At 38.7% G+C, this 13,830-nt stretch overlaps 1 protein-coding gene across 7 annotated transcripts in view; it reads right to left on the reverse strand.

Moving 5' to 3' along the window:
- CEMIP2 (cell migration inducing hyaluronidase 2) overlaps positions 1-13,830 on the reverse strand; it is a 52,443-nt gene that overhangs the window by 20,482 nt on the left and 18,131 nt on the right. For 6 of the 7 annotated variants that reach the window (XM_050328979.1, XM_050328978.1, XM_050328981.1 and 3 more), the window contains exons 3-7: positions 10,043-10,183; positions 8,941-9,502; positions 5,501-5,670; positions 4,033-4,221; positions 1,741-1,910 (exon numbers count right to left, since the gene is read on the reverse strand). In XM_050328979.1, the coding sequence (XP_050184936.1) occupies positions 1,741-1,910; positions 4,033-4,221; positions 5,501-5,670; positions 8,941-9,502; positions 10,043-10,183 (1,232 nt within the window). Of the gene's footprint in view, positions 1-1,740; positions 1,911-4,032; positions 4,222-5,500; positions 5,671-6,884; positions 7,168-8,940; positions 9,503-10,042; positions 10,184-13,830 lie in introns of those variants that run through there. The other variant, XM_050328985.1, reaches the window with a different exon arrangement.

Below are 13,830 nucleotides of genomic sequence, written 5' to 3' on the forward strand. Positions count from 1 at the left end.
CCCACATCAGAATCTGTCTGTACTGAAGCTGCACCAGTGTAGTCCACCTGGCACAGGCTTAGTTGAATAAAAACCAGCTCTGCAGAATAATAGATTGAAAGGAACCTCATGAGATTCCTAGTCCAATTGGAAGCTCAATGCTGGGTCAGCTTTAAGATAGTTGCTCGGCACATTGCTCAGAGAATACCCTCAGCCACAGAGACGTAAATTGGTTCTACCCTTTCGTTTTCCCAGTATCTAAGCATTATTTGCTTTGCTGAAGCCTGGTCCCATTGCCTCTTGTCCTCTACACCTCCAAGAATTGCTCTGGCTTCTCTGAACCCCCACCAGTGCCTGGAGACAGCAACGTGATCCCTTCTCTCAGCTCTTCTTCACTCATCATCACTTACTGCCACACACCACCTTCCCTGGACACACCCCAGTCCATCTACATCATCTTTGCAACGGGAACCCAAAACTGGACACAGCACTTAAAAATGAATTTCTTTATTAAGGAAGATAAGGAATTGCCCTCACAATCATACAACTTTACAGTAAAGCTATTAGGTACAAAGTGAAATCATGATGGGTCTGTACCAATAATGCAGGTGATGCTATGAAAACATAAACCAAGTGCAACAGCCAAGCTGCAAGGAGCTAAGACAAAAAAAAACAAAAATAAAAAACAAAAACAAAAAAATGTTTTTAGTGGTGCTAAGTCTAGGTTTGGCAGTGGCCATCTACTACTCTGAACAGCCTCCTGGAAAAAGTTTAACAACTTTAATGACTCAAAATGTTTGTTTTCTAGCTTCCAGACATCTGAGGGTCTGCTGTATTTACACTTTTGTGGCAAACAAGGTCACACTTTGCAAGATTTGCAGCTTATCATTATCTTCTTTCATTACATTATCTTAAACACAAAGAAGTGCCTTGAGTCCACCTACTTCTACAAAACAAAAGCTGCCACACAGTAGGGAAAGGGCATATTTTCTTTCTCACTATTATGTCCACCACTGTAAAATTAAAATCTGCATTCAAATACATTAGAAAGAGATTTAAACTGTGATGACCACATAATGAGCCCAAATACATTAGCAATTAAAATATGAGGCCTCAAACTTCTCTAGCATCAGTGAAGCACTGCTGCTCAAACCTTTCCTCTAAAAATGTAAGTGAACACAAGTTTAAATTTTAGTTTCTATAATACTACTTTCCCTCAGCTTTATGTTTACAATACAAGAAATCAGAAGCAGTTTCCTTTATACAACCTTAGTATTTTCAAATTTTAAAAAAATTAAATATAAAACCCCATGGTCCAACACAGTTTCTTTTCCCTCCAGGTCTCTCTAGTGACCAGTTTCAGATGAGGCAGATATTTAGGATTCAGTGTTCAACACTTGGGGAGGGAAGAAGGCAGTGAAAGGAGGAATAAGAGATAAGAGAGAGATCAAACTTTATTCTGTAATATAACTGGATGCACATACATGGACATCACTTTTAAGGTTTAACACCTGCCACAAAACATTGCAATACTTGCTGGATATTTCTATAACACCTGTGCATTGATATCCCTTCCTCCAATTCTGCAGAACAAGTCTTGAGGAGCAAACTCTACTTTTGGGAAAGCTGAGAACAAAGTCATTTCTACACAAAGTAACTGTGTGAATTGATGTTTTCAAATACATTAAAGTTTAACATTATTTTTTTTGTCCTTAATGTGCCTTTACATGACAGAAAATTACTTTAAAATGTTTTTCAAACCTTGATATGTCCACCAAACGTATCATAACTAAAGAACTGACACTCCTTTTCACGGTAGCAGGTATCTTCTGTCTCTCCCTTTATTAAGATATTTCTTGTAAGAACTCCAACTTCTGCTCTCATGTCCACTCCATCAATAACTTCTCCTACATGAGGAAACTGAGGATTTTCTGTTCAACAAAAGTTTTGAAGGGGGGAAAAAAAGAAAAAAAGTCGTCACTGATTAAAACCAGAACCAACTTATATAAATAAGCAAGTTAAACATAGCAACAAAACCCAGGCATTCTTCTTACCACACTGTTCTCTTAGCTTTTGTTATAGTAGATGTATCTTTTATATTAATAAGAAACTAATCCTAAACAAATATCAACATTTTATTTGCAAATGTGCAAATGTGTCTTAATTTCAGTTTGTGAACAGGATAGGAAAAAAAAAAAACAAAGAAAAGTTTAAATTAATCACACGTATTTAAAAAACTTTTAGTGAAATGTAGACACACACTTGCTCTAAAAGAAAAAAAGATGCTGGCTACTTAATCTGTCTCAAAGACAAATTAAGAACTGAAAATGAGGCCCAAACACCTTTAGAAAAATACTGTATTCATCCTCTCCTAAAACAAAAAAGGATCTGCTTTCCTACGTAAGTTTCCTCTTTCCTAGATAGCTATTTTGAGTATTCATAAACTAATACTAGGAAAGAGAAGTTCTTCCTACTGTTCTTCCTAAACCCAATCAATGTCTTATTTGAAATGAGAAAGTTATCTAGTCATGTAAACCTTAAAAAATGTATTTATTAGTTGCTGAATACAGACTGTCACTATCCCTTCAAAGCTTACAGAAGGAAAACCCTAAACTATCACAGAAGCAAAACTAAGAATGATATTAACCCTGTACCTGCTGTTGAGGATTTAAAAAGACAAACGATGTCTGCAAATGGGACTGCACTCCTCTCCCTGAAGGCTTACCTATTGTTTTCCCCTAGATTTGACTATCAAATATAAATCAAGTGAAGAAAGAGCAACTAGGGCTTCTACAACACAATACTTTTTAGGTTTCCTACTACAAAGAGGTGAAACTAGCTAAAAGCTTAGCAAAAAATTCAGGAAATTATTTAAAAAAAATGAAATATTCTTCAGCATGTCAAGTTTACCATTCCACATAAAATTCTTTCTTCACAGAACTAATATGTAGGGTTTTGGGGGGATTTTTTAAAATTGTATATGCAACTGTGACAAAGTTTTTCATCCTGAGGGTGAAAAAAACCCAAACAAATGGGCAAGTTCACTTCCTTTAACATCTTTTAAAGATCTATAAATAGTTTAGATAGGATTTGTTTTCAAAAAGAACCAAGATTTTGTATTTTATGCGATATTGTAAATCTTGTGAACACAAGTTTTTTAAAAACCTTTAAAAGACTAACACTGCAAAAACACTTCTCATTAGTCTGCGCTACTAACTGATGTTGCACCCCACCAGAAGGGGTGAGAGGGAAAGCTCCAGATGAGAAGTTGGAGGACCATCAAGAAGGAGGGCATGGAGCTGGTGTGAAGCAGCAGAAGGAAAACACAGGCGTCAGCATAGCTGGCAAACCAGTCCCCTGGGAAGCTCTTGTGATGTCAAGCAGAATGACTCAGATAATAAAAAGGAAATGGCCAACAACACACACAACCATTTGGTGTGCATCACACCCAAAGGAAAACAGATTGCAACCACTCAGGGATATCCTGTGTGAGCAGAGTCTTGGAAGGGACACTTATTTTATAACCATTTTGTTGGTGAGGGGTGGAGAGGAGACTGAGGAAATGGAGAAAAAATTAAAAAGGTGCAGGTTCAAAGATTGCAATTTTCTTTTTTCTTCCTTTTTTTAATTTCTCCTTTTTTAATAACAACAGAGAAAGTTATAATGATAACAGTTCAAAAGATGGGAAGGACACTAAAGGCAAAGGAAATGGTAATAATTATAACAGCTATTTAAGCACATATAAAGAGAACTTCTGAAAAGACAGAAAGAAGTAAAAGAAGGAAAACAAGCATAATCCTCTTGGAAAAAACTAAGGCATTCAACAAGCCTGGGAAGACATGAGAAAGAAAAGTTAATACAGTAAGCTGCGAGGCAGACCTGACATTATATAGAGTCATTTTGCAGCAAGGAGAATTGCACATTTGTGTATATGGCAACAAAGCCACACAGAGATATGTGAAAAGGCTGTTCTTTACTGCTGCCATTGCAGGGGACTGCTCATGCACAAATATATATTTCACACAGGCCTTCAAGTGGGGACTGCTCTCATACCTTTGACTTTAACCTGATGCTTGGTACATTCTGGGCAGGGAAGAAGGGTGAATTCCTCTGTCTGATACATTGAATAGTCTGTGCTTGCAACCACAATCCGATCTCCAGGTTCCCAACTACTAGCATCATCCAGAAGATTCAGTATTACTCCACCTACTGCTTCCACCTGGAAGCCTGAAACTGGGACACCTAATTCAAAAGAAAAAAAGTAAACACAATGTAAGATTATATTCAATTTCATATGAAACCATTCTCAAGTAGATACTAATAAAATATGTATGAGATTTCGCAAGCTCCAAAGCCCTCTAAACTACAACTCTGACCTTAAACAAGCTAGTGTGACATACCTCTACAGCCTGCTTATTTATTTGCTCTCAAATGAAACAAAGGGAAAAGGCAGAACTAACAGCAACAGGAAAAATCTGTGATTTAAAAAAAAAAAACAAACAAAAAACAAACCAAACAACTAATATCATATGGCAACAATTTGTAGGTCCAGCTACCTCTGCTTGTTTCAAGTGACATTTGCCATTTTAAACTCTGCAGATGTAATCAAGGCCCTGGAAAAAAAAGTAGAGGAACTTTTTTTTTTTTTAAGCACAACTAATAGAACAATGTGGCAGACTAAATTACACACATATGGTATTTCACTGGCTTATGATGGATGTGCACAAGTTCAGCTGCTTCTGCTAACGCTTGAACTTAACTCTACAGCACCAATAAGTAAAAGATATATTTTTTAAAAAAATCCACCTAAATACAAGTCAGTACATTTTCATAGGGTCATAATGAACAGTAAAAGGGTAGTACCTAATGGTTTAATTGCTTAACAGATAAATACATGACTACCATAAAAAAATTCTTGTGAGGAAAACGCTACACTGCTTAGTAATTCTAAAACCAGAAAGAGATAACTACCCACAAAAACCTCAGATCAAAGATACCTTAAGTTTAAAAAATGATTAAAGGATAAAATAAGTGATAGGCCTTCTAGCTTTTTATAGCAGATTCAACTTTGTATGAGAACAGCTGCCTAAACTTCAGCATTCAAACAGCAAGAGAAAATTGTAGCAAGAATAAAACATTTCTCTTGGCTTCTATCAAGTTTTCTTTTTTAGCACCATAATCAATATCTCAAAAGCTTAGATTTAAAATATACATGGTTGAAAAAATACTAAAATAAAATTTTAAAAAAATCAGCATTTATAACACTCCTATCTCTATTTAGATATACTAAAAAGTTAACACAATATGATAATGCTCAGATACTCTATACAAACAGATTGAGAAAAGAGGTAGCACTGAAGAACTGTGTCCTCATATTTCATCCACAGCAAGCAAAAAACAACTTACAGTAGCATTCAAAAATTTAAATCGCAACCAATAGCTCTAGCAAAAAAAGAAAAAAAAGCATATACAATATTTTTCTTCTTCTCCAACTGTAGCATTTCAGAAAACACTTTCCTACCATCATTCCATTCGCTGTAAGCTCTCACAACAAACTTCTGACCGTCCACTGTGAAAAACTCTTTCTGAGCAAGAGCTTTCCCACCAGTGCTGTGGTTTTCATAGTTTCTCACTGATTCATTACAGGAAGAATTTCCACCACCTATAACACCAACTAAAGCCCAGGCTTGCCTGTGAAAATCAAAAGTAAATGTTTAAATATAATGGCCCTTAACAATTCTTCACAAAAACAGGAAAACATAAGGAGCACCAAAGTCAAAAAACTTTTTTGTCTGCTCTTCTAAATTAATTTTAAAACGCAACTTCAAAATGTAGATGAAAATGGGCAGACTTCATTGAAAAGAAAAATTGTTATAATAAGTGGATGTCCTATATATAAATTCACAAATAAAAGAGCTGTCACTGGAGAAGAGTTCCATATACATTTTTAGTAAAATTTTCAACAGGATACACTTTTTTCCAAAAGCAAAATCACTAGAGATGAGCAACAAAAGCAACACAGGATCCTATTCCCAAAAAGCATTAGTAGGGCACAGGAAGACCAGAAGCCAGTGCCAACATTCCTGCCATGGCCTGCTGCCGTCAGTCAGCAGCACCCCAAAGGAGTGACCACGCCTCCCAGGGGACCACATGTTCATCAGGCCAGGAGAGATGGACACAGCCAACAGCATCCATTGGCATTGGCTACTGTGTTGGACAGGTAATAGCTTCTGAATCTTTCAGGATGCTCAGATCCAGAAAAGGAACCACAGGCTGTTACACAACCTTTGCACAAGAGATCAAAATTTCTGAAGCCTGAGACCTAGGGTTGTTGTTTTTCATCCCTCCCTGGTCCATCCCTCAACTGGACACCTACTTGGCTGAGCACCAGCACAGAGCAGTGAACTGCCCTAGATGTACTGCCCTTCTTATGGCTCTGCTCAGTGCACCACAGAAAGCTGCCACCAAGTTCAAAAAAACAAGTCTATTTTGCTGTCCTCTGTAATGCCATAATCATGTGTATAGAGGAAGCAGTCAAGATCATCTATTAAAAAGCTGGACAATTTTGCATCATTAAAGTTGAATCATTCACTCTAAATGAAAACAGTGTCAGCTATCTGGACTACAGTCCGTTGCTAATGATTGATTTAAAGGCAGATATTAAAACCAGATATTAAACCTTAGATCCTGTTGCCTTTATTTCAGTCCCCTCTTGCTATTTTTGTTGATTGGGATTCATTAACATGTTCATAGGAATACTACATATCAGGTCAGCTTTTCAGCAGCAGCAGCAAACAATCTGAATGTTTCACATATCAACATTTAAAATAAAGATAAAGATATTTTGATGCATGTTATTTTGCAGGAAGAGGTAGAAGGAGAGAGGGATGTAATGGAGTATTCACCTCCATGCTGAAATCTTCTTCACTAGCTTTACAGGTTTAACAAAACGACCCTCAGTGAGCCATCAGGGAGAGCTTCTCGCCCATCTTCCACAGCAGAACAAAACAATTTTATGTGCTTAGAGAGCCTTTACTGACTACGGAAAACAGACAAGAATCAGTTCAGCAGAGAAGGAAAAAGGCTGCTTCTTCCCAGTTGCAGGATGAAGAAGCTCCTCATTTCAGACAAACTGTGTGGAGGTCACAGGCAGAGACAAACCCCACAAATCTACACCTCTCAGGACAGGTCGGGTAGGCTGCACCACAACCTGAACAACCTGAAGCCGCAGGGGCTTTGCTGCTTTCAGAAGTGGTGCTCTTCTACAGGACATCCAGGTCTTGGCACCTCTGACCAAACTGCTTCAGAGACAGCACTGCAAGTGCTTTCCAACCCATGACCCCACCCTTACACAGCCAGTGACATAAATGTGTTCCTGACAGGAACTGAGGTCAGAACATGCCATCCTGACTGACACGCCAGCTTGCCTCTGCCAAAGCTTAGGGAGGAAACTAACAGGAATCCAGATGTCAGGGTCTAGTGAGGGATAAGAATAGAACAGAAAAACTAAATGACAAATTTCCTGGAAAATACTGGACAATATAGCGAGGTTATACAACACCACCTCAATGGAAGCTGAAGAACGGACTGACAGTCACTTAGGAGACTGGGTCTACTTTCCCTTGTATCACCAACACAGAATCCTAGAATGATTTAGGCTGGGAAAAACCTCGAAGATCATCATGTCCAACCTGTGACCAATCACCACCTTGTCAACTAGATCACGGCTCATTTCTTGAGCAACTCCAGGGGTACCTGGACATCCTCCCAACTCCCTGGGCAGTCCATTCCAATGCTTAACAATCTCTTCCATGAAGAAATTCCTGCTGAATTCCTGAACCTCCCCTGATGCAGCTTGAAATTAAGTCCTCTTGTCCTGTCACTAGCTGCTTAGGAGAAGAGACCAACCCCACCTAGCTAACAGCCTCTTTTCTGATTGTTGTAGACAGTGGTAGGGTTTACCCTGAGCCTCCTTTTCTCCAAGCTAAACACCCCCATCTACCTCAGCTGCTTCTCATACGCATTACTCTCTAGACCCTTCATCAGCTTCATTGTCCTTTTCTCGACAAGTTGCAGCATCTCAATGTCTTTCTGGTTGTGAGAGGCCCAGAACTGGACACACAACTCGAGGTGTGACCTCACCAGTGCTCAGTACAGAGGGACAATCAGGTCCTGCTGGTCACACTATTGCTGATACAAGCCAGGATGCTATTTGCCTTCTTGGTCACCTGGGTACATTGCTTTGTGTGCCCAGAGTACTGTGAACAACCCTCTGCAGCACAAGCCAAGTTCAAAACATGCACTGCAAAAAGTCCTTTGCAACAACTAAATGAACAGCACAGCAGTTTAAGTTTCCTGCTTTAATAATTCCTGTTATAACTACTACCATCTCACCACCCAAATCCTGACCAACTGAAAAGAATGGTCAAAAGATACAGAAAGACCTTATAAGTGCACTTCAATTACAAAAAAATTCCAAGATCAGTTCCTTTGCAGATCAGTGGAGGAGTAATGTACTTTCAACAGCGCAGGAGTATGAGTAAGACGGCATTTGATACCCGGGATTAGCATCCCTTAGAATCACAGAATGGCTTGGGTAGGTGAGACCTTAAAGATCACTTAGTTCCATTCCTTGCTTCTCTAAAGTCATAGACATTAAAAGCTCCACCTAGAAGCTCTTTCCCACCTGTGTCTTAGAATGAGAGAAAAATGCTTGCTGCACCCAGTTTTAATTTCTGTAAAGAACAGTGAAAGAGAGCAATTACAAGTAAGTAATAAAACCTGTCACACAAATATCTGTAACTATCAGTCTCTGCACTATATCACTGAGTACTATTACTGCAGCACTATGCAAAACTTGAGAATTCTCTGAAAACTTTATGAACAGACTGTCAATTTAACGAATCCTCCAAATCTGCATCTCATCTTTACTTAGCACAAAAGGGAAAATAAATTATTTACCTGTAACTTAATCCTCTGACAAACTTACTTCCCAAAAGATTTTGAATAGTCACTCTGGTTTCCTCCAGTAGATTTTTAGCAGCCGAATCTCCTACAGCAATAGCAATAATGCGACCAGGACTTCTATTTTTCAATAAGTTCTGGAGCTTCAAGCTTTCTTCTGAAAATTCGTGAGTATCAAACTTCAGCACTTCCAAAACCTCTGCTGTGTCCTGATCGATCACTCTAACATTTAGTCCTCGGGAAAAATTCTTTTTAAATGTATAAGGACCATAGGCCAGCCCTGAGAAATACAAAGTCTTTGACAGAAAAGTCCATGACACCTTCTGGTGCCCGTGCAACTCCAGTGTTCCTTCAGGGCCCACACCAATAAATTTTTCACCAAATTCTAGCATATCAGCACCTTCATTTGATTTCCCATACAAAATAATAGTTGCTTTGGACTTATAGCGGCATTTCTCTGCTCCAACATGAAGCATTCCACCATCCTTTATCAGGATAAATCGAGTTCTCAAGGTAATATTTTTAGAACCTTCTTTATCATCAGCAAAAACAAGTAAACCTAAAGGAAAGAAAGTATTTCTATGTGTCAAAGCAAAATTCAGATAGACTCAAAAAACTTCTGCAATAGGAACAACAGAAAAATTACAGATTTATTATTTCCACAACCATGAATTAAGCTGTTATGTTCTTATATTTATTTATGAATATTTGGTAAAGTAACTGTTACCAATTGTGATTTATCTTTGTAAGAATTTGCTTGGTTTATTCCTAATTATTTTCTGCCATTTTAGTAGGATTTACTAATATACAACAGGTATCAACAGAAGACAAATAGATCTTGGACAAAGAAGGCTACTAAACAAATTTTTTTCTTTACTATATATTGCACAGAAAACTATATCACTGCTGCACTGAAAACACACTACAGTGTTCATTCATCTTTTGAATGACATACCTGACCTGGTAGCAGGCTAAAAAGTAAAAGCACAGCAACTGGTCAGTAAGCTGCAACTTAAATTTCCAATATATTTTTATGTAATCACAAAAGTAAAAAATATGCAGAACACTGAAGCATGGTGTTTATCTTGCTATTTCATACCTCCATCCTGTATAACTATAGAGTGTACTGTAGCATCTGAGTTCAGACGAAACAAATCCCCTTTTTTGATAAAAACTCGTTTTTCAGGATCTTTTCCAGGGCTCCAGTTTTTAAGACGAGGATTCTGATCAGGACAATTCTCTGCAAAACAATGTGAAATATAACTTTTCAAAAACAAAACACCATCACATCAATCAAGGCATCATTAGGATGAACAAAAATAAGAGAGCCAGTCACCCACAAAGGATTCCCACCTCATTCCATGGTTACAACACTGCAGCCACTGACACTACCGTTTGTATCTGAGTAGCCAGAAAGACATCTGAAAGGTGGCTAAACTCTCAAGGCTCGAAAGGCATTCTTACACTGTATTAAACCACACACTGTTGACAATAGATACTTTTGAACTCCATCTGATTTTTTCTTATTTGCTATATCACCTGTAATAGATGAGAAGAGGCAAGCAGGATGCATTCAGATGCAGAGCAGTCACACTGAGCACTGGAAGTCTTAGGCCAGCTACCAAGGCTAACTGACATGGTTGTAAAATATCTCACCTCCCTCAAGGTCTCTTCCCTGTGTCAGAAAGGCTTATCGCTTTCAAGCACCCAAATCAATTCTTTCAGTGTAGGTTTGCAGGTAACGGATAAAAGAGGGACAATACATCCTTATTATATTTAGTATTAATATCTAACTGGTTAGAGAAGTTTCCTGGGAGACAAGACATTTGGGTTTAAACTTATTGGTTTGTATCCCTTAGGAAGTTGGCTTAAGTATCAGGCTACAAACCACACAGGAGCAGAGACACATGCAATCCTTGCAGAAACTCCACTGAAGGTCTGGCACAACACAGGCAATAACACCAAGCTACAAGGCCAGAAAAGGAGAGGCAGGAGCAGGAAGTGACAGGCTTGTGTGATTTCAGATGAAGTTACAGTAATGTAGTATTGACAACACACACGTCTTTAGCATATTAAGCATCTGAGTAATGCAGCAGCACAAGCATACCACATAAAAAGGAAAGTATATTCCTTGGAATATGTTACCAAAAGTCAGATGAAAAATATTTTTTCGTATGCAAAAGACAACTAAAAAGACACCAAAATAAACATGTTAGCAGCCCAAGTGAAAGTCACAGTCAGAATAGCCTTTTCACAATCTATCTTCTGGAGAAAAACACCCACACGTGTTAAGTGCAACTTCAGAGAAAAAAAGCTATTAGCAATAGTCCATTCTTGCAAAATGTAAAGAAAGCAAAACCTAGCCACAAGTTTCACAAGCCAGCCTTAGTTTTGCTGACAGAAATGTTTTTTCTTCAGTGTTAACTCTCCACTAATCAAATCCCTCACAACTTGGGAAACTCACATACACAAGATTTCACTACCAGTGCAGAAAAATTAGCAAACTGCAGAAAGGGCAAAAGACATATAAGCAGCAATACAAAAAGAAAACCAAAATGAAATCTTTTGAGAGGATTCTATGAAGATAGCATTTGGAAAATGTAATTCAATAAGGTAAAGCCAAAAAGCAAGAAGCTTTGCAATTAGCAAGACTGCTGAGCACTCACCAGATAAAGGCAAGCCTGCAGCCTGACTCATAGAGTCTCTAACCCCTTTTCCCCAGATACCACACACACAGGCACTGTGAAGAAACACTTATTTCCTGGCTGGTAGCAAAGGGCAGTGTGAGGAAACCATGAGTCAGCAACCTGATGACTTCTGCTTAATGTGATTCACAGGAGCTGATCTAGTGACTGTAGATTTTTCTTTTGAGTCAGAAAGAGGAGGTATACCACAGTAACTAAAAAGAAATAGAATTTTAATATCTATGGTACATTACAATCCATCAAGAATGCCATCAGAATCAGAAACAGGCACTCCTGGAACACAAACGTGCTTCTGGGGCATGGTGGATCAACTTTTTGGCAAACAGATTCGCTAAGCAGAAGTATTTTGAAATTCTCCCTTAGCAATTGCAGTGGGCTGCATGGAAACATCAAGTATTTAAAACTTCACCAATGTTACCTCCAAAATTATCGATTACATCTTACAGACGACAGTCACTGCCTCTACGGTTAAGGTTAAATGAAAACTGAATAGATCAGAAACCAGTAGGTAGTGATGACCTGCTAAATTTAGCCACTCATGTAAAAACTTCAAGTCAAGTCTCTGCTTTCTGTAAAAATGGGCCAACTCTCCTTAAGGTTTTGTTGCTTCTAATAGCAGGGGGGGAGGAAGTGAAATTTTTGCAAATCACTGAGGAAAAATACACCACTCCACCCACAAGAAAACACCCTGACAAAAAATAAACTCTAGAACTTTCCATGGAGCCAGCACATGAAACTTGGCAGGAGAAAAGTCAGGCAGGAAACAGTTCTCAAGATATAGTAAAATAGTTACTTTCTACCTGCTTAGACACCCAGTCTGGAGTTTTTAAGGCCTCTGGGAAAAAGTTATCAGTGTTATATTATGCTCAGCATAAGTTTATCACAGTTGGGCAGCTGAATTTTCTGAGGATCCTGTTTATCCTGGGCAAGCTCCAGTCAAGAGCTGCAAGGGCAAAGTAGAACTTTTCACTGAAAACCTCCCCCACTTGTCATCCTGACTGTGCAGCACAAGCCCAGGGAAATGGGGAAGAAAACTGCATTTCCAGTGCTCTTTCTGATTTCCTGTGTTCAGGACTCCTTAGAAGAAGAGATGACAGGATGATAAAAGCAAGGAGGAAAAAAGAAACCAGTTGACAGGCAGGAACAGGAATGCAGATTATTATTTTCCCTCTGGTTTAGGATTTACTTACAATTAAAGTGCCACATTCCCTCCACTGCGTTTTAAACAGCCATTATAAGTACTGACAGTATGCATTTCCAATTAGCGCTGAGGAAGAACACACCTAACTGGAACTGATGTCATTCGCTGCAGTACTGCATGTGCTTGTGTTGGAACTAAGTGTATTAACGTTTCAACCTGTTGGAGAACTTTTGGGAAGTTGCTCCAACAACTACACGTCAACCACACCTTCCTTGCTGCTTATAGGAGTTTCTCTTGTGTCAGGATTTCACATTATCACAGAATGGGTAAGGTTGGAAAGGCCCACAATGGATCATCTGGTCCAATCTCCCTGCTCAAGTAGGGCCATCTCAGAGTTCACAGCACAGAAAGTTCTTGAATACCTCTGGTGAGGGAGACTCTGCAGTCTCTCTGGGCAACCTGTTTCAGCGCATGGTCACCTACACAGCAGAGAATTTCTTTCTCATATTAAGGTGGATCAGTTAACTGATCATTAACTGTGCATCAGTTTCTGTCCATTAACTCAGCACCACTGAGAGGAGCATGACTTCATCCTCAAGTACTTCACGAGTCAGCTGGGCGAGGCACCCTTCAGACTTCTGTGAATGTGTCTGTAACCAAAGTACTAGTAGATGTACCCATTACCAGTGATCCAGATCGCAACACAGGAATAACCTTCCATTTACTACTCCTGAAGGTTTTGTTGTTTTCCTTCATTATTATTAAGAAAACTCAGTAACTTCACCCAAGAAATCTGCTTGTAATAGCAAGCTACCACCAAGAGCAGTCCAGATGGATGTTTGCATTCATTTTGTACTGTCATCTGAAATCTTCAACTGATTCCCTGATTTGTTCAGCCTGTGTTGCATTGACTTTAGAAACTGCATCTTACTAATTACTACACCAAAAGCTACTGAGAAGTCTAAGTACGCTATTACAATAGCCAACAGTTTCAATTCAAAATCCTGTTTAGCTTTTAGAAACCTGACTTCTGCCTTAAAA

Source organism: Myiozetetes cayanensis, unplaced genomic scaffold (assembly GCF_022539395.1).
Source record: "Myiozetetes cayanensis isolate MyiCay16 unplaced genomic scaffold, myiCay2020 scf4, whole genome shotgun sequence".
Taxonomy (NCBI): Eukaryota; Metazoa; Chordata; class Aves; order Passeriformes; family Tyrannidae; genus Myiozetetes; species Myiozetetes cayanensis.